The following is a 19,509-nucleotide window of genomic DNA, read 5'->3' on the forward strand; positions in this document are numbered from 1 at the left end:
TTTGGAGCCTAGTGCTGCATTAAAATTTTATTTTGTTTGTGGGAATACTAAACAAATGTAGAATTTTTGTGTGTGATACAGACTGGGGTATTAATTGGTATAATAAAATTAGTTCAGTTCATCTTCAGTGTGTGGTGATTCAAGTGGTTATTACACTGAATTTGTAATTATTAAGAATGATGCCAACAGTAGTAAGTGTGTTTGTGGGAAGGGTTGTTTAAAAAAACCAACCAAACAACCCCAAAGCTAAAGCAATATATCTATATGTAACAGGAACAAAATGGTGGAGTATTTGACAGACTGGGTTATGGGAACATCTAATCAGGCAACAGATGAGGATGTGAAATGCTTGACCAGGTAAGAAGGAATGCTATTAAACCTAGTGCTGAGTTGCTAACAGTGATGCTGGTGGCATCTGATATCCACAGATGAGCAGGCTCACGTGGACTTCCTTTAGTGGTAGCAATTTTAGGGAAAAGACAAAAAAAAACCTTCAGTTTTGGTGAGCAGCAACAGAATGATATTTAATGCATAGTCTTAACTAACATCGCTCCTGAGGTGTTTGGGTTGGACTTTTTTACATCTAATGAATTTATTTGATTCCTTTTAATACCTTTTCTGATTTTAGCATTAGGATTGAACACTTTGTTTGCTAGAGCTAGATCTTCACATGATGCATTCTGAAGAATAAAATCATCAAACGTTGTAGTGTTGAATTTATGCTTCATTTTTTTTAATGACAAATTTAGGTTCCAGTTGTTGTCCTTAGTAGATATATTGCTTGAACCTGTACCACGAAGTGTAGTAGCTCTATTCCTGATGGACAGAGCTTTACTAGAATATTTTTTTTTTTAAAAGATTTTTTCAGCTGCAGTTAGGTATATAAGGAAAAGGGACTTTGGTACTGGAAGGGAAAATGATCAAGGGGAAGGAGGAACTACTTCTGCTGAACTAATTCACAGCTTCTTAAAAATTTCTTTTTCAGAGATTTGGACCAAGCGAGTATGGAAGCAGTGGTCTCTCTTCTTGCTGGGCTTCCACTACAGCCTGAAGAAGGAGATGGTGTTGAGTTGATGGAAGCAAAATCTCAGTTATTTCTTAAGTAAATAGTGACTTTTAACTATTTTTCTATACAATGATTTTATGTAGATGCACCATATGACTTTTATTACAAACTATGTTTTTTTTTCTAGCAGAAATAGTTTTATTAACCAAACAGGAATTGCCTCTCATATATCCCATTTCACAGATCTCTGCCTCCTAGGATTATGGAAACATTTTCATTTAGAAAATAATAAAATTTGGCTTAGTTTCTGCTTAATGCAGATATATGCTTGGGATTGATTAGCTTGCTTTGATATTATGTTTTTATCCATGGGACTTAAAATAGCTTTTAAGACATCTATTTGGAAGGGCACACCTGTGAAATTCATTTGCTGGCTTTGAGAAAATTTGCGTACAACTTTTAGGAAGGTGTTACAACACATTTCTGGTTGTTAGAACACATTTTAAAAGTTTGGACTATGCTGCGAGAAAGATTACTTGGGGCAGTTCCGAGATTTTTTGCGAGGCTTATTGTCTACTTGCTACGGTATGCAGATCTTTTTCAGATGGTTGCTTTTGCAGAATCTGTTTTACTTATCCAAGTCGTCTTCTTTTTCTTTAGATATTTCACACTGTTTATGAACCTTCTAAATGATTGTAGCGAAGTTGAGGATGAAAGTGCACAAACAGGTGGCAGGAAGCGTGGGATGTCTCGAAGACTGGCTTCGCTGCGGCACTGCACTGTTCTTGCTATGTCAAATTTACTCAATGCAAATGTGGACAGTGGTCTTATGCACTCAATAGGTAAAGTAGTTAGAGATAACTGTGCATAAATGAATACATAATGAAGACATTGGTATTTAATTTATTTTTACACCTTCCTTAGTAGTTCTGGGTTTTTTTAATCAGGCTTGGGCTATCATAAAGACCTCCAAACAAGAGCTACGTTTATGGAAGTCCTCACCAAAATTCTGCAGCAGGGGACAGAATTTGATACGTTAGCAGAAACAGTGCTAGCAGATCGGTTTGAGAGATTGGTGGAGTTGGTTACAATGATGGGTGATCAGGGGGAGCTTCCTATTGCTATGGCTTTAGCCAATGTGGTGCCTTGTTCTCAGTGGGTAAGTCGATTCACGCATTTTATTTCCTACATTTTTGAAAACGTTAAGATCTGAAGTAAAAATTAGTGCAAACATTGAGAGCGTAACAACAGTCTGCTAAAGAGAGATTAGACCTACGGTTCATCATAGCTAGCCTTTCTGAGTATGTCCTTGAAAAATGTACTGAATGTAATTGTCAGATGTCCATTATTAACTGCATTTTTATAGTAAATTTTTAGTTAATGGCTAGGAATAATTTTATATACAGTTATTGTAATAAATGTATCTGTTTGGGCTGGTTATTGTGTGTGCGGGAATGCTGACAAACAGAACTGTATTTGCTCCTTTAGATTTTAGCAAGATGAATTGGGCTTTGTTATACGGCAGAATAACTGCTTATCTCTCTGGACTAACCACTCTGAATTTGTATGACTGGGTATCATGAGGCAGACTTTTAGACAAGTAATAGCATAGGAAAGATTTAAAGAGAGATTATATATGCTTAATTTGGTATTTACATGCAAGACTCCAGAGCACACTTAAAGTATTAGTACCAACTTGGTATTTTTTTCATAATTCTTTTCTTTTGTACTTGCTTTGGCTCACTGCTAGTCAGACTAATATTTCATTGCTTCTTTTAAGGATGAGCTAGCTCGAGTCCTGGTCACGCTCTTTGATTCCCGACACTTGCTCTACCAGCTGCTCTGGAATATGTTTTCAAAGGAAGTTGAACTGGCAGATTCCATGCAGACGCTCTTCCGAGGAAACAGTTTAGCCAGTAAAATAATGACTTTCTGTTTTAAGGTATATTATCTATTTTTTCTCTCTGCTACAGATCACTTCAGTAACAGGAGAAGTTTAGTAGTATAAAAATGCCAAACTACCAGTCTGTGGTGTTAAGCACTGAAGTAACTGGATTAGATGAAAATCGTACAGAGCTGTCTTTGGGGCTCAGTTTAAGTTAGTCTCAGCTCTCACACCTGTTAAGTTTAGGGAGTTCTGCTTTTAATGTTTTAATGTTTGATAAACTAAATCTTGTGGATCTCTTATGCTCAGACCCAACTAAAAAGTACAAATCCTCCTGGAACTCACCTTTTGCCAGGACTTCATGACTCAACCAGTTAGGCTTAAGCTTGCATTTAGTCCTCCTGAAAATTTCCAAGGCAATAAATGCATAAATCTTGTCTAATCTGTATATTCTGCATTGTAAAGAAGAAAACTGGTCGCAGTAACAAAAACATTTGTAAGATTTGTAGATTTCAACAGAGATTATTAGTTATTTAGAAAACATAACTTATTTGATACAAACAGATAATATTTGTAAAAGTTTTAGTTATCTTAAAGTTCTTTCCTAAATAATCTTCAGTCATAGGAGGGCTCTTTAAACTTCTGACTTGTTTTGTTATATGAGTGAGTCTGGGGCCAGTAGCAGCTCGAAGACTGTTCCAGTCTTGTTTGTGCTTCCATTTCACTGTAAAAAGTTGTGTACAGAGAGGAAGTGCTGAGTCAGTGTGCTCTAAGGCACAATCCCATCTGGTTATTGTGGTTATTAAAGTCACCTATGGTCTCCTCTAAAGTGGAAATTAATTAAAATACTTGTAGAAATTGATCACAGTTACGTTTCAGAAGTGAGACTATAATACAGAAGCATCAGTTTTACAGAAATCTGGCTCATGCCAAAACACACCAAATGGTTTCAGGTTCTTTTAACACTTAGAGAATTTTGGAGTGTTCCTGTGAATTACTATGTTAATCTGGCCGCCTTTTCTGATTTTCTTTCTACACAGGTATATGGTGCTACGTATTTGCAAAAGCTTTTGGAACCTTTGTTAAGGACCGTGATCACGTCCTCTGAATGGCAGCACGTTAGCTTTGAGGTGGATCCAACAAGGTTTGAGATTCAGGGGGGGAAGCAAATGTATTTATTTGTAAACGCGATTTGCAGTCATTTTAAATATAACGGGATTCCCTTTGTTGCAAATATTTTTCTCGTACTTTCATACTTTTCGACTCCTTACTTGACCAGACATGTTAATTGTATCTGCAGTCCTTACACCCAGGGAGAATTGTACAGAGCTGCCCCACACAGGGAGATGAGTTTTCCTGCATGTCCTCTAACCCTGAGGGAGTAAGGCAGACAGACGGCTCTTGTGGCACATCTTCTCCTACTTCTTACTTCTGTGTAGGCCACTAATGTGGGTATTTCCAGTAGTACCAGTGAGCGTCTGCTTTAGGTCATTGAATTAATTACAGAAGCGAGATGGATGCGTGCATATTGTGTGTAATTTTTTTACTTTAATTTCTCTTCTATCATTTCAAGACTTGGATTTAGTAGTTGTTGTTCTGTTGCTTTCAATTAACTCTTAGAAAAACTGTTAAGTATGTGTCTTTTGAGTAGCTTACCAAAAGACAGGCCTTCTTATGAATAGTTTTAACTCTCAAATATCTGCGTCTACCTCAAAAATTCCTTTCGGGGAAACCATCATCAAACTGATAATGCCAATTATCAGTTGGAATTACGTGTGCATGTCTTCATATGGAGTGGTGTGAGAGAATCCCACTTACAGCTGTCTGTTTATTACTGTGTTTTAAATGCCCTTATATTTGTAACTCACGTGGTTTAAAATACTGATGGAAACTTTTGCGTAAAAGATCATAAGTGTTTCTGTAAGATTTCTATTGACCCTGGGAAGTAAGGTCACTACCAAACCTCTAAGTACTGCTAGGATGTTTATTTGATTGCTGGTCATACGTATGTGGGTCTATTTCAGGCTGGAGCCTACAGAAAGCCTTGAAGAGAACCAGCGGAGTCTCTTGCAAATGACAGAAAAGTTTTTTCATGCAATCATTAATTCTTCTTCGGAGTTCCCACCCCAGCTTCGCAGTGTGTGCCATTGTTTGTACCAGGTATGCCTGCAGCGGTTGCCTGCCCCGAAACTTTGGGGTTTGTTCTTATAATTCTAGCAGCTTGGAGCTTGGAGCAGTAGTGGGCACACAGTGGGCATTTCTTACGTGGCTTCAAGACATACTTTAAGGAAGAGGAACCTAAACAGAGGGACTGAGTGGTGTTTTAAGACTTGGGTTAGATTCAGGAGGTGACTGAAATTTTTTTTTAAAGGAGTGAAATCACAGATAGGGACTCAGACCTAATAAGGCAGTGATAATCTGTGCTTTAGCATCTCTGTGGGAGACTATAAAGATTAATTAGGGGGGGAATGTTTATACTTGCCTTTGTCAGTTTATCATATGGGCCATCTATAGGGAAGGCAGGAAAAGGGGAAAAATATGAGTAAAAAAAATCACTGCTGGGTTGAGAGAATGCAAAACTGTGTTTTGAATATAGAAAGTGTACTTGTTTACTTTTTATTCAGGATCAATTAAATCAGAAATAAAGTTAATTATCTAAAAGTCTCATGGATCACACCGTTGATAAACCTTAACTTTGTGAATAAAATTGCTACTTTTGCAGTTACTGACTCTAGACAGTTTTTCTCTGTGTAAAAATAGGCAATTTCTTCAAGAGCATTTCTCTCTGAAGTAAATTTTTCCAAAAATTGTCTGTGAAATGTATTATTCAGGTCATTGCTCTAGGAATATTACTTAGTCATTCATTACAGGTGGGCACAATCTTATAATTTCTGCCTTTGATAGACAAGCAGGTTAGAAAGGATGCAAGATCCTCGTAAGAAAAAACTTGTATGGTCTTCAGCAGGACCACAGTAGTTACAAGTCCTAAATCTTAGAAACTGTGTATTGATGCTGAGTATAATGGAAGAATATAGATGTATAAAATGCTGTTGGCTGTATTCGGTAGAGAATTGTTTGTGGTGATATGTGCGTCCCTAAAGAAGATTGCTTGCAGGTGAGGTGAAGACGCTGCATCATTCAGGTTTATCCTGATCACACGCAGTGTCGCGTTCGGAAAGCGGAGTCTCTGGGTTACTGTGGATGTCTGTAGGGGAAGCTGTTAATTTGTACTGCGGCGGAGGTCCACTGGCATACGGTTTGGTAAATAGCGTTAGCCTTGTCACTGGGAGCCTGCAGATGCTCAGTGCTTTTGAGGATGATAGGTGAAATTCATCTATTTGAGAGGTAGGATGCCTCAGGAATACATTTTGGTCTATGATGTAAAATCTCTTCCAGCTGCTATGGGCAGCACCTTCTGGCGGAGGTCCTGCTGCCCTCAGTGTGCTCTACAGCAAAGGGCTGCTGTACTCCCATTAAGCGGCTGACCTAACATTTTGCAAACACAGAGTATTGAGAAACTCAGCAGGTAAATATGAGGAGGAGAATCTGGGAGACACAGTATTTATAGAGGTCTTTTAATGGGTCAGATTACAAAGACTGACTTCTGCCTGTGGCTGAAACTTTAGTGCTGTCACCCAAACTTTGGAAGGTTCCCAAGCTGGGACCACCCTCTCCGTGCTTGTTTCTGGTACCATTCCTAAATGATCCTTAAAGGGGAGAAACCTTCCTGAGTGGTGCACTGTCCTCTGTAGAGTAAGTTCTACTCCAGCGGTACCCTCCTGGCTGCCTCCTGTACCCTGCGTTCCCTGGCCCCATCCTGACATCTTCTGCCCTGGCCCCTTTCTGCTGCTCTCCACCAGCTTGGCCACGGGCTGCTGATCCCGGGATGCTCTTTGTGTGCTTCTGGTGGATTTAGCTGCTGTTAAAAATTCCAGTGGGGGGTACTACTGCTGCCCTCAAGGCTCAGAGGAAAGGCAATTTCCAGCCAGCCCCATTGGAGAATGCAGAGGGTGTGAGCTGTGGTCTCAGAGAAGCGTTGTGGAAGAGCTGTTGGCTTTTCAACCACAGAGTCTGAATCTCCGCTCTAAAGAAAGCGAGGAAAATAGATTTTCCAAGATGTATGAACTAATTATGAATAATAAGAAAAAAAATCTATGTAGTGTAGTCTAGTCATATTTTTATAATTCTGTATTAATAAATGCAACAACTGCCGCGGTTCTCAGAAGCTGGAAGTGAAAACCAGTGAATTGTACGTTGTGACTGTTGTGGAACTTGGGTGGTGGTTGTGAGCTGTTGGAAGGCTTTAGGCGTGCAAGCGATGTGCTTTTGGTTTTGCTGTTAACACCTCGTATAAATGGCTTCTAAAGGCATTGGTTTCTCTTTCTGACAGTGGTTATATTGAGGTTGGGGGGGTGGTTTTGGGTTTGGGGTTTCTTTTGGTTGGGTTTGGCGTGGTTTTTTTAATGCAAAATGAGGAGGGCAATTAGTTTTCTTCAAGTTCAAATGGCCACAGTCTCACAGACGTTGACTGGGGGTGTATTTAAGTGTTATTGAAAATGTGCTTCCCTTGGCCTTAGTTGTTGCTTCCATTATTTGCTATTGCATTGTCCCACATCTTTTCCTAGAATTGCTTTGCTACGCTGTTACTGGGATGTGTCAGATTTACCACCACTTCACTGATACGTTGCTAAAAGTTATTTCTGTGCAAACCACTTGTAATTCATACAGGAGAGGGAATTACTAAAACGTACTCACCAGTGGGCAGTGCCAGAGATTCTTCTGTGGAAGTGGGTCAACTCTACTGGCTTTATTCTTGCCTTTACATTTTTTTGGTAACAAGGGTAACTTGCTCCTGAAAGGGATGGTTTATTGGCAAATATTCAAGTGGTATTAACTGATGCTCAGTTTCAACATTTTCCACCTTAACTGTTTCTAGTAATACGTATATTTGGGTACAAATGTTTGATCAACACAAATAGTGGAATAATTCATTCTGTACTTTCAAATTTCAGAGATTTTGAAGTCTGGCCTTTATCTGAAAGAAAGTACAATTAAAATCTGATTTTTTGAGCGTATTAATCCATTTTTATCACAAGAACCGAATAGGTGATTTTTATGAGGTAATTTCATTTTTTTATAAGGTGACGTCTTCCATCCCAAGCAACAGTGTCAGAGTAACTGAGGTTGAATTTTGCAGTGTCTTTTTACACTTAGAGTGTTAAAGTAAGTTTGTGTGCAAAAAATTCTCATCAGGTGTGCTCCGTAAATGCTTTGCAGCTGTGTTAATCGCTGTAGGAGCGTGATGGGAGCGGTGTGCTTGGCTGGCTCTCAGGGTGTAGCTGTTAGCGGTCAGGGCCCTGGCAAGTGTTTTTGGCTGGGAGCCCCATCCGACGGTTCCCCTGGTGTGTCTGGCCCTGCTCACTGCAGGTAACGTGTGGCCACCAGCAAGCCTCATCAAAGCAACTTGTACAGAGAAACTGTGCTCTATTTTGTAGAACGCACACAAACATACATGATTTTTCTTAATTGAGATGGAGATGTTAATTGCTTTAAATGCAATAGCCTGGCAAATAAAGTGTGTATATGGCTGCTTCAGAACCTACCTCTGTAGAAATTATACAAAGTCAGAGACTTGGCGGAGGTGCTGCTGGTTAAATATCAATAGGTCCTGCACAAATTTGAACTATTTAAATTTAGATTGGTTAGTGGAATAGCTTTTACTGACTTTTTTTTTTTTTTTTTTCTTACTGTGTCACATTCTGAAGTTGTAGAAATTCCCTTTCAGTTCCAGTTTGGTGATACCCTAAATATTATCTGAGCCGTTGGTGCAGGCTTGCTCGCAGACTGCTAAATACTGCTGGCTTTCTGTTGCTCCAGCTCCGGGGGTTGGGTGCGGTAGGGCCCCTTGGCGATGCTGATTTACAGCCCATGCGCAGGACGTAGGGTTGGGCTCCGGGTGTCCCCCTGAGGGGTGCAGGGCAGGAGGCTGATGGGCTCTGGCTTTGCCCGGATCCTGCTGTGAAATGGGGGAGAATGTGATGCTTCTTGGTGGGACCCTTTGCATTTAAAGGCAATGCAGAAATAAGCACAATCAAGTCGGGTATCTTGGCTGGAAATCGATAATGAATTAATGTAGACCCGCTGCCTTTTTTCTTCCTTTTTCCACAGAGTGTTTTATGGCAGTGTTTAGCTCTCAAAGTAGTAATTACCATGATGATTCACAGATCTAACTAAATTGAAGGACACACAGAGAAACATTGGGAAGATTTAAAACTCTAAATTTATTTTAAAAGTAATATGTATTTCAAAGGTATAACACTTTACTATTTTTACTATTAAAATTATATGGGGATGGTGAAATATATTTGAAAGCTGAATATACTATTTAATGCCCAATATTGTGTATCATGAGCACATTAATGTGGTTTGACTTTTAATCTAGCCAGAAATAGTAGAAATGATTGAAACGCAACATTTGCTTGTTTTGTATTTAGTGCTTTGTAAATAAGATGTAATAAAATTGTGGAATAAAAACTCCATCATCAGTCTTTAGTTTATATATTTCATTTTCTGTTGGTTATGTTTGTTACATTTTACTGTGTAATTTATGTACAAGTCAACATTGGTTTTTTGTTGCTGTATGTAGTTGGTGCTGTGACTTGTTTGTGCTCATCTCTGTTCTGTAGGCAACTTGCCACTCTCTACTGAATAAAGCTACCGTAAAAGAAAAAAAGGAAAACAAAAAATCAGTAAGTTTGGAGACCTTTTTATTAGCCATTTCTTTCAAAGCACAACAGAAATCTTTTGCTGTTTGTTCAAAACATCTTCACTTCAGTCTATTTGACCTCACTGTAAAATCATTCTACTAATTCTGGCACAAAATAGCTTTCATTTCAATTAACACTGGAATTAAGTTATATTTAAAATATTCTCTGTGTGCCTATTTGAGTAAACGACAGACATTTTTAACATTACTGCTTAGTATTTAATACTCTGATCTTCTACCCTTGCCACCATCTTCAAATTAAAAACAATGCGGAAACAAAACGCTTTCTTCAGTTTGGGGGAAAACCTGAGTCTGTTTAGTTGTTTGAATGCTCTGGCAGATGACTTCAGCTTGCATCCTGGGAGAAGAACAATTAATGTATATTGGTTACTGAAAAGAAAAGAGCCTTGTATGACTTATTTCTGATATATTTTCTTTTGTTTGCCTTGTGACTAAGCTATACAATTTAGCACTTGTATTTATTTACTGAGAAAAGCAGATTTCCCATTTTAAGTAACTCGCTGTGGTAAAGAGATTGGATATGTAGGTTGTGATAGAGTGATGTCATTAAAAGTTAAGACTTTTCTTTGGCAGTGACCTCAAAATATAAAGTGTGAATGAAACGAGGCAGAATGGAAATTTAGACTTCTATTAAATAGTCCCTTATTTTTTGCTGTAACTGAGCAGAGTAGTAATCATGTTTAAATGCAAAATCTGTGTGCAAGCTAGTATTTTACAAGAAAATATTATCAGTAATTGCATTACAAGTAACTGAATGAAGTTGCTACTGAACCAAAGCAATTATTGATATATTATGTATGCACTAATGGCTTTATCAGTTTTAAGAAGCATGATTTGAGTTATATTAGTAAAATGGGGTTGGTTTGTTTTTAATTTATTTTAAACAATATGACTGAAAATACGAAGCTTGCTAATTCTTATTCTGTGAAAAGGCAGACTGACTTGTTTTGATTAACTGTTGTTACTCATAAGAAAATACACATACAGATATTGAATCTTTATAGAACCACATGTAGCTTATTTAAGAACATTATTTTTGTCAGGGAGCTTTATCTTTAACAGACTTTTCGAAGTCAAATGAAAGGTGTCTAGAGAATAGACTATCTTCTTAGTAATACAGGGTGGATTTCCTAAAAAGAATGGAGGCTTCTTTTTTTGCATAACATTTTCAGAAAACTTTTTTTTCCTAGATAGCAAAGAATAATATTTTCAGCTGTAGTTCTTCTGGCAGGTTGCTGCTGAGTGGCTTTGGACAGTGTCTGTAGAGGCAGAGGAGGACCCTGCCCGCTCGGCTCTGCCTCGTTCTGTCTTTCCCCCTGGGGCAAATCTGTTGAGACGTGATGGTTCTGATGAGCAATTTCTACAAAATTACTCCTGAAACTTTACAGCATAAGTCTTATAGCTGGAGACTCTCTTGTGATCAATAGTGAAATTACGAATACGTAAAAGACCCACTCGTTAAAAAGAATGATCTGTATTTGCTGGGAGAACCGTGCACACCTGCGTGGGAGCCCGCGGCCTTTGTCTGCTGCACTGTCGGTGGCAGGGTGCTGGGGTTCAGGGCCAGGAACTCTGAAATAGACCTTCTTATCTTTGACCGATAGCTACTGTAGCAACTTCACCCTAGCAAGAAAGTTTTCCCGAGAGCTGGAGGAGAACCAGGCTGTGCCCCATAGCCCCCCCCGCCCCTCACTTGCTTCCCTTCCTTCTGGTGTCCTGCCATGCGAGACCTGCTGAGGCAGGAGGGCTTGACTGGTGTGGAAACAATGCTTAAAGTTGGGTTACCATACGAGGCTTTTTATCAGCTGGCTTTCCCTTTCCTTTAATGCAAAAATATTCTTTATAATTCTCGACTTCATAGGTGGTTAGTCAGCGATTTCCTCAGAACAGCATTGGAGCGGTTGGAAGTGCGATGTTCCTCCGGTTCATCAATCCTGCGATCGTCTCCCCTTACGAGGCAGGGATTTTAGATAAAAAGCCTCCACCAAGAATTGAAAGGGGATTGAAACTGATGTCAAAGGTGAATCAAGAAATATTTTTATTTATTTGGCCAAATTATATCTTTTCCCTGATTTAGTTTGTTCTTTGACTAGTATGAGAAAATTTAGTTGAACTTGTATTTTTTGGTAGCAAGCATCGTGTTTATTTAAAGGGCAGTTTCCATGCCATGTTTATCCATCAGGATTTTAATGCTATAGCTCCCAGCAGTGTAACTGGGGAACAGACTGGGTGGAAAAATACATTTTGCCAAAACTCTGCATAAGGTGAGCGAATGCCTTCTGGCTCCTGGCTTGAACTTCTAACCTTATTTAAAAACAAAGAAGGAAACCAATGTTACTTGTAGCATGGTGAGAAGAACGGCAGCCAGATACTACGTTTATACTAGTGCTAAAGTAGTGATTTTTCCTATCTTTAATCTTAGTTGGTATTGTTTCCTGTAAAATTAAAATTAAAAAAAGGCTTACTAATGGCATAGAAATTATGTTGCCTGTCTATGTGATCTATTCTAAATGTTGAGATATTTTAGTTTTCTTTAAACAGGCATATGCTGTTGCCTTTACATGTCTCTCTGCTTTCCAGAAGAAATAGTAACACTTAATTAATGGTAGTTTTGAAAGACAATTTATTTTCCTTGTCTAAAGCTGAATAAAGTTCATAAATAAGGGAAGTCATTTTCTAGTGGTTAAAAGTATGTAAAAGAAAATATTTTGAAAGTGAACGTATTTTGAATTACTTGCCTTGTTGGCTTTTTTTGTCTTGAGGTTTCACAACAGGTTAAAATGAGTATTTCTGATAGCGAAGTTACACTGGCTCCCATAGCAGTTAGTGCATTAAACTTTATGTGTCTTTACCGTCTTTTTATTGCTTAGATACTTCAGAGTATTGCCAACCATGTCCTGTTTACAAAAGAAGAACATATGCGGCCTTTTAATGATTTTGTAAAAAGCAATTTTGATGCAGCGCGAAGGTAGGCCCTCTGGACGCGTGCGCAGGGTCTGTCTCGGATAAAGGGCAAGCGGGGAAATGTTGTTAGAGCCCTTTGATTTACATTGGGTCTGCCGGGCTGATTTCCCATCCACGCTGATGGCAATTACTGGTTTTCAACTCTAGGTTTTTCCTTGATATCGCATCTGATTGCCCAGCGAGCGACACGGTCAATCACAGCCTGTCGTTCATCAGTGACGGCAATGTCCTGGCTCTGCACCGGCTGCTGTGGAACAACCAGGAGAAAATTGGGCAGTACCTCTCCAGCAACAGGTGAGGCTCGGGAATGCCACCACGAGGGGCGTTGCTGATGGGAAATTAATATTAGGAAATACTTACGGATGCTTTTGTTATTATTACTGAGAAGAATATTGTGGCTGAAAATCTTACCTTTGGAAACTTTTTTGTCTTATTGATAAGTCATTATTGGGAACACACCCAACATCTTTCCTGCCCCCTTTGCTGCCAGCCTTTTGTGCAAGTACATAGTTTTCTGTCAATGTCTGTCTTGTCTTTTGTAAAATTGTTCTGTGTGTAACAGACATCTTTCTTATTTCTTTGTTGAACACCTTTTTTTTTTTTTTTTTTTTTCCCCCCCCCACCCCTTAAATTTTAAAAAAGAAAATCCAGCCTGTTCAAGGTAAGGAAGAGTAGTGGGCAAAAAAAATAAGAATTGCTGAGTAAAGAAGGACTTTTCCTTTAAGTAATGTGCTGTTTCTAGGGACCATAAGGCTGTTGGAAGACGACCTTTTGACAAGATGGCTACTCTCCTTGCCTACCTGGGTCCTCCTGAGCACAAACCCGTGGCAGACACCCATTGGTCCAGTTTAAATCTCACTAGTTCCAAATTTGAAGAATTTATGACAAGGTAATGAGATTATCGTGGAGGGGACACACCTTGTGGGTTTCTAGACTTCAGCATGTCAGGCTGTAGAAGCAGTTATTAAGACTTCAGCTTTTGTTTTGCAGGGAAGATTAAAAAGCTGGGTCTACATATACCTTCTAGGTTTCTGAGTAGATTTTAATTTCAAAAATTAAATTGAGAACTGGAGACAACAGTAATGTTTGTGATTTAACAAAGGCTCGAGATCATGTGAACGTAATACTTCTGTTTAAAGATACAAATAAAGGGGGGTTGGAATGTATTTTTATTTTAAAAATTTTCTTCTTTGAAAGGCAGTTGCGAAAAGTTGATATCAATGTACTGCTTTTTAGGCATCAGGTACATGAAAAAGAGGAGTTCAAAGCACTGAAAACATTAAATATTTTCTACCAAGCTGGGACATCAAAAGCTGGCAATCCTGTTTTCTACTACATTGCTCGGCGGTAAGGAATCTTTCACCTTCCCTATCTGAAATAAACATATAAAATGAAAGGTATCAAGTGTATCTAAGAAAGGGACACCAACTTTGTAACAAACAAGAATCTGAAAAGAGCTTATTTGTTAAATTTTGGTGACAGTATTTTTGAATTGTTTTCTAAATCAGAATTGTCTAGTTTTCTGTGGAAAAATAGCTGAAATTTTAAATACATTTTATTAATCTTCCACTGTCTCAAGTAAACTGCACCTACACCACGTTGCTCTTAACGTTTTATCAGAGATTTTAGCATCTTCAATTTGTGAAGTATACAATGAGTAACAAGCTAAAATATGGGATAAAATTTCTCAAAGTTGTCCCTGTATCCCATTTTAAAGAGTAATACAGGTATTTAGGAGTTTCACACATAGACAACACCATGATGTTGCTTCAGTTTCACCAGTGTGTTCTAAGTGAAAACACCACCATGTTTTGGAAACGATTGAGATCTGTGGAAATACCACTGAAATAATAGGAAAAGCAGATGTTGACATTTGAACTTTGCAGAAGACTGTGTTTTTTCCAATAAGACAAAATTTTGAAAGTTTTAAGTCTTCCCTACTCTGAAAGACATTGATGCATTAACAATGAGTAACATACGCTGCAGTATTGAAGAATTCGGAATAGCTCATGGTCAATATTAGTCAGTTTATGGTCAAATAAATCAGAATTCTCTCTTTTTTTTTTTTAAATAAAACATAAACAAATTAAATAAACTAGTCGTTTCATTTAAATTAATGTCTGCAATGATAAAGCTGAACTAGAGTAAGAATATAATTGAAACTTGATCTTTCAATCTAGTTATTAAGTAACCGCGCTATTAAATCCATGGAGGACAGCATGTTCAAAACTGTTTCCATAGTAATTACACTCATTACTACAAGTCATTCTTAGACTCTTAAGGAAAGTTGTGCTCACAACCAAGTGCAATCGAAGACAGAACCATGAAGATAAGGTTGGAGCCATGGTACCTTTTCTCTGTGCCATGTCGCTGGTGCCTTGGCTTCTGTTAGTGGTGCTGCTGGTGAGGTGTGGGCTGGCAGTGGTGGCACCACGGGTTTGGCACAGGCGGGGTGTGCGGTGGTGCCGCCGGGGTCCGTGAAGGTCTCACCAGTGCTGATGGTGGGAGTGGGAGTCCCGACTCGGCGTGGCACTCACGGATGCTGGCAGCTCCTGGGTGGATGGTCACGGTTGGATTATTGCCGATGCGTTTTGTGCCAGTGGGGCTCTTGGTTTTGCTTCTGCTGCTGTTTCCAATGTGGTTTTTTTCTGGTGCCGCTGGTGGTAGCCGCGTTCATGCTGGTGGAGCTGCCTGTGGCACCAGTGCTGGTAGAGTCCATGTGGTGGCTTTGGCTCTTCCTGGTGCTCCTGTTGCCAGTGGGGTGCTCGTCTGTGATGCCTGTGGGGTGGCTGCTGCAGCAGTGGGGTGCTTGCTCGTGGTGCCCTTGCGTGGCAAGATGTGCTTATCTGTGGCCTGGTGAGGAGTGGTGTTGGTCCCTGGGGAGCTCTCACTTGAGCTGCTTCTTGGGGTAAGGCTGGGAAGAGCTTCTCCTGGTGGTGCCGGTGTCGCTGCCCGTGGTGTGCTCCTTGCTGGTACTAGCGCTGCTGCTCCCGGTAAAACGGTGGCAGTTTCATTGATGGTGCTGCTTCTGGCGAAAGTATGGTCATGATCTGAGATGTCATCAGTGGTGAACCTTCTGCAAACCCATATGAGAAGATGAAAACAAACAGAGGAAACCACTTCCTTAGCAGTATCTTCTGTTTGTATTCAGCAATTTAAATAGTCAATACACGTTTGCAAATAAGACATTCTTGGAATTTACATATTTCTAATGAAAATCATACCCAACAGACATGTAAGATTTTTTCAATTAATTAAAATTGTAGATCCTTAGTTTTATTAATTTTCACAGTTTTTCATTGTTTCTGGTAGTGCTTTTGACTTTGTAAATTGAGTTACAAACTTACTTTCCTAGAAAATCTATACTCTCTTATACCGTCTGGCTTTTGTCATTTCCCCTCAGAAATTTTCTAAATTTCCAAATTTTCCGCTAGGGAACGATTTTAATGATTGGAAGAGTTTATTATTTTACCACTGGATAATAAAAATATCTTATGTCAAATTCAGGTTAGAGGTTAAAATCATGAGCAAGCCTTGAAGAACCTTTACAAATATAACCTCTGACTTGGTGGTGGAATTGTTTTCCTAGCCAGGATGCAACTGGAGATCCAACAAATGAATATATCTGTTCACATTTCTTTTTTTTTTTTTTTTTTTTTTGATTTTTCAGAGCAACAAACAAACAAAACTTCTGTTCAGTATCAATGTGGCAGGTAAAATAAATTGTCAAAACTGTTTCCTTCTTCTGGAATTTCGTACAGGCATGCCAAAGGGTTGGTTCATGCTTTAAAAAACCCAAGACAAACCACTTGCTTTCAGGCTGGTAGTGTAGGGGGGAAATGCTTGCATCTCTGACATCTGTTGCTGTGAAAGTTGTCAAACACTTGTTTGGCTGCTAGCTCTTAAGAAGACTTTACCTGTAAGTCCAAAGGTGGAAGAAATAAGAGAGCGTATGTAATACGGCTGGTACCTTTTAGAGTGAAGGAGAATGAAGTGCCCGTGCTTTTTGTCAGCTCTACGCTTAATGAATCCGTAAGCTGATGCTAATCAAAGGAATACTGAATAACACAAGCTCTAATTATGAAGAAGTAGGGAAGAAAGCAAAATGTATCTGAACTTTTCCCCAATGATTTATAACTCTGAAATAGAATCTATTCTGCAGAATATCCCATAAAGTCTATAAAGTCCAGGTGAATCTGCTTTTCATAATCTTGCATAAGGGCTTTTGGTGAGAATGATGAGATTTTATGACTGATACCTTCATGCCCTTTACTTGCAAATAACTCAACTTTTTCTGCTTGCTTCCTTATCTGAGAAAGTTTGCGATCGTTAGCATCTTTAAATACTGGTTGTGATTTGGGTATGCGATACTCCTTGGCAAAAGGTGCCAGCTCAGCGGGTGAGTGTTTGTACACAGGTGTTTGAGAGGAAACCGCTCGGAGTCTGGACAAGGCAGTGATGGGCCGTAATGAAGCTGGTGTATAAATAACAAAGCAGGATGCCACGTGTTTATTGTGTCAGTAGCTACCCAGTGTAACTATCGTAATCAGTGTGTTGTTCCGTTATGAATGTATATTGAAATTTGTCTGTGAAACCTGGCAGTTTAACAGTCTGAAAAGTTGTCTTCAATAGAATAGCTTTATAAACTACGTCCCCGGGATTTTTGAGTGAACACAAACCTCATTTCCTCAAAGGAAGATGAAAAATCACTGCTGAACCATAGTGATCATGGTACAAGTCAGAAAAGTGTTCTGTGTTTCATAAAGGGACGGTAAGGGGCAGATTTCTGTACGTTTTACCCAGGTACAAGATATTTAATGAAAGTATTGTTATGCTTTGCTACTAGGTGGAAGGTAGCTTGCCTTTCCCTCCCCTTTTATTGCTTGCTTTCTCTTCAGCAGCTATGTAGTTCTTTGGTCTGTCTCCGCGAGGCTGCCTTTCCCAGCCTCGCCCGGGATGATGCTCCGACATCTTTCCTGCCCATCGGGACGTGGTGAAAGTGGTGCCTGTTCACGGTGTTTGTCTTGTGGCTCAGAGCCAGAAGTCGTTTTTTATAGTGTGAAATGTGGAAGGACTGTTTAGATCAGAGCCGCCGGGATGTTTGAGGGCTTGCAGCAGGCTGGGGGTTTTTTGGGGTTTGGTTTATTTTGGTACTGTGAGATCTTGTTGCTAGGGCATTGTTGAGTCATTTTACTGATATATCTGGATCAGTTTATATCCTTCTTGTGCTGCGAAATTTAATCCCTTCTGTCATTTTTCTTCACATTTTGTTTCCTGGGCAACAGCCTGACTTCCGATGCCACTGCTCTTCTGCTTTTTAATCCCTGTTCTGTTACTAAATGATCAAGAAATCAATACATATTGATTCTGAAGTACTGCCAATAAGTTTTAAAGCTGACATCTCAAGCTAATTAATAGGAATACAAACCTCTGAGTTATGGCTTCATATCACAGCTATGCCTCAGCAATTTTAACCTTTCCGAAGCAGACATGTTTCTGGTACAAGGTGTGCTAGACCTTTTTTGGGTATTTTGAATATTGTCCTGAGGTGCTAGATAGTTATTTTGGAAAAAAGTAATTTTTCTGAGAATAGATTATTTTATATTGATCATGGATTGGATGACCAGGGCGTGTAGAGCAGCACAGAGGGATGCTGTGCTGGTGGGAGGCGATGGCACCCCTGCCTGCTGGTGTGATTTCAGTTTGACTGCGCCGTTGCCAAGCAACAAGTGCACGACTCCCACATTTGCCTGCCTCCTCGCTACTCCCTTATCAACTCATTTGTATTCCAGAAAAATACAAGGAAACCTAAATTCCAGTCCGCTTTATTGAAAGCGGTCTGGCTAAGCAGCCCTTCGCTTGCACTTCCAGCGGCCGGGTTCGGCCGGGGAGCCTGGCGCTAGCCCTGGGGGGTGCCAGCTCACTGTCACTCCTGCCTGCAGTTGTCTCTTCCCTGGCTTCCTGGTCTTGTACATCCGTTTGGAAAACTCCACACCCCCTTTTCCACTTCCAGGTTTTTATCAGCATGCTTAAGGCTTGGAAGTCTGGGTAGCAAGTCATTCAGTATGGGGACTTACTTGCGATTTGCCCCAAACAACTCCTGGAAAACTGTGTTTTTCATGGAGTTGCTGTTCACTGACTGGTCTCATTATGGGTGAGGCTTTCTCAGAGCATTTAAAGTTGATTCCGTGGAGGTTTTTTGCATCCAATAGAATTTGGCATCCTGTATTGAATTCTTCAGCAAAGGCACATTTAGTATTGCATGTAATTGCCTCAACTCCAGGCGGTTTAGTCATAGCATCTCGTTCTGTGACCTGTCCTACCTCGCTGCCTTAGACTGGGGGGGATGAAACCCTCGGAATGAGAGAATTCTAGGAAATGGCTAGTTCTGAATGCGGTAATTGGCTGCTGCTGTTTCTGAGTCAGTCAGGACTTGGCAAACACATTGTCTGTCCAGAGAGAGCGGCAGGCAGTGACTTTTTTTAAATATTGATCCTAGTTAGTGGAATTTATTGGTTCATGTCAGATTATTTAACCTAAGGAAGGCATATGGAACTTGCGCGAGTGGGCAACTCTCTCAGCCTGCTGGTAGCCACGTTATATCCTGAGGCACTTCTGCTGGCCGTGGGAGGTACCCTGCACACACTGCTTATGGGCTAGGTTGTCTAAACTTTGACTTGGATAACTAGTTCTTGTCTACCTAAAATGTACATGAAATGTCAGTCTTTGGGTTTGTTTTTTTTTTAAGTTTTCTGTGTGTTAAACATGGAGAGTCTTTTCGTGAGAGGGAGAAAGAGCTGCCTTTTTCTAGTGGATGGAGACGTGCCTTAGGTGTTTGCAAGTTCCGAAGGGTAGACCCTATGTTAC

At 39.8% G+C, this 19,509-nt stretch overlaps 1 protein-coding gene across 11 annotated transcripts in view; it reads left to right on the forward strand.

Annotated features, from left to right (window-relative positions):
* The window catches only part of NF1 (neurofibromin 1), a 94,617-nt gene that overhangs the window by 33,415 nt on the left and 41,693 nt on the right, over positions 1-19,509 (forward strand). For 8 of the 11 annotated variants that reach the window (XR_008467841.1, XM_054210157.1, XM_054210145.1 and 5 more), the window contains 13 exons: positions 274-357; positions 986-1,102; positions 1,667-1,848; positions 1,954-2,165; positions 2,787-2,948; positions 3,932-4,035; positions 4,916-5,051; positions 9,578-9,640; positions 11,540-11,698; positions 12,549-12,646; positions 12,790-12,936; positions 13,385-13,531; positions 13,879-13,989. Coding sequence is in view for 10 of the 11 variants with exons in the window: in XM_054210157.1 (XP_054066132.1) it covers positions 274-357; positions 986-1,102; positions 1,667-1,848; positions 1,954-2,165; positions 2,787-2,948; positions 3,932-4,035; positions 4,916-5,051; positions 9,578-9,640; positions 11,540-11,698; positions 12,549-12,646; positions 12,790-12,936; positions 13,385-13,531; positions 13,879-13,989 (1,722 nt within the window). In the remaining variant the exon portion in view is untranslated. Of the gene's footprint in view, positions 1-273; positions 358-985; positions 1,103-1,666; positions 1,849-1,953; positions 2,166-2,786; positions 2,949-3,931; positions 4,036-4,915; positions 5,052-9,577; positions 9,641-11,539; positions 11,699-12,548; positions 12,647-12,789; positions 12,937-13,284; positions 13,304-13,384; positions 13,532-13,878; positions 13,990-19,509 lie in introns of those variants that run through there. The other 3 variants (XM_054210148.1, XM_054210151.1, XM_054210154.1) reach the window with 2 other exon arrangements.

This window comes from Rissa tridactyla, chromosome 7 (assembly GCF_028500815.1).
Source record: "Rissa tridactyla isolate bRisTri1 chromosome 7, bRisTri1.patW.cur.20221130, whole genome shotgun sequence".
NCBI classification, from domain to species: domain Eukaryota; kingdom Metazoa; phylum Chordata; class Aves; order Charadriiformes; family Laridae; genus Rissa; species Rissa tridactyla.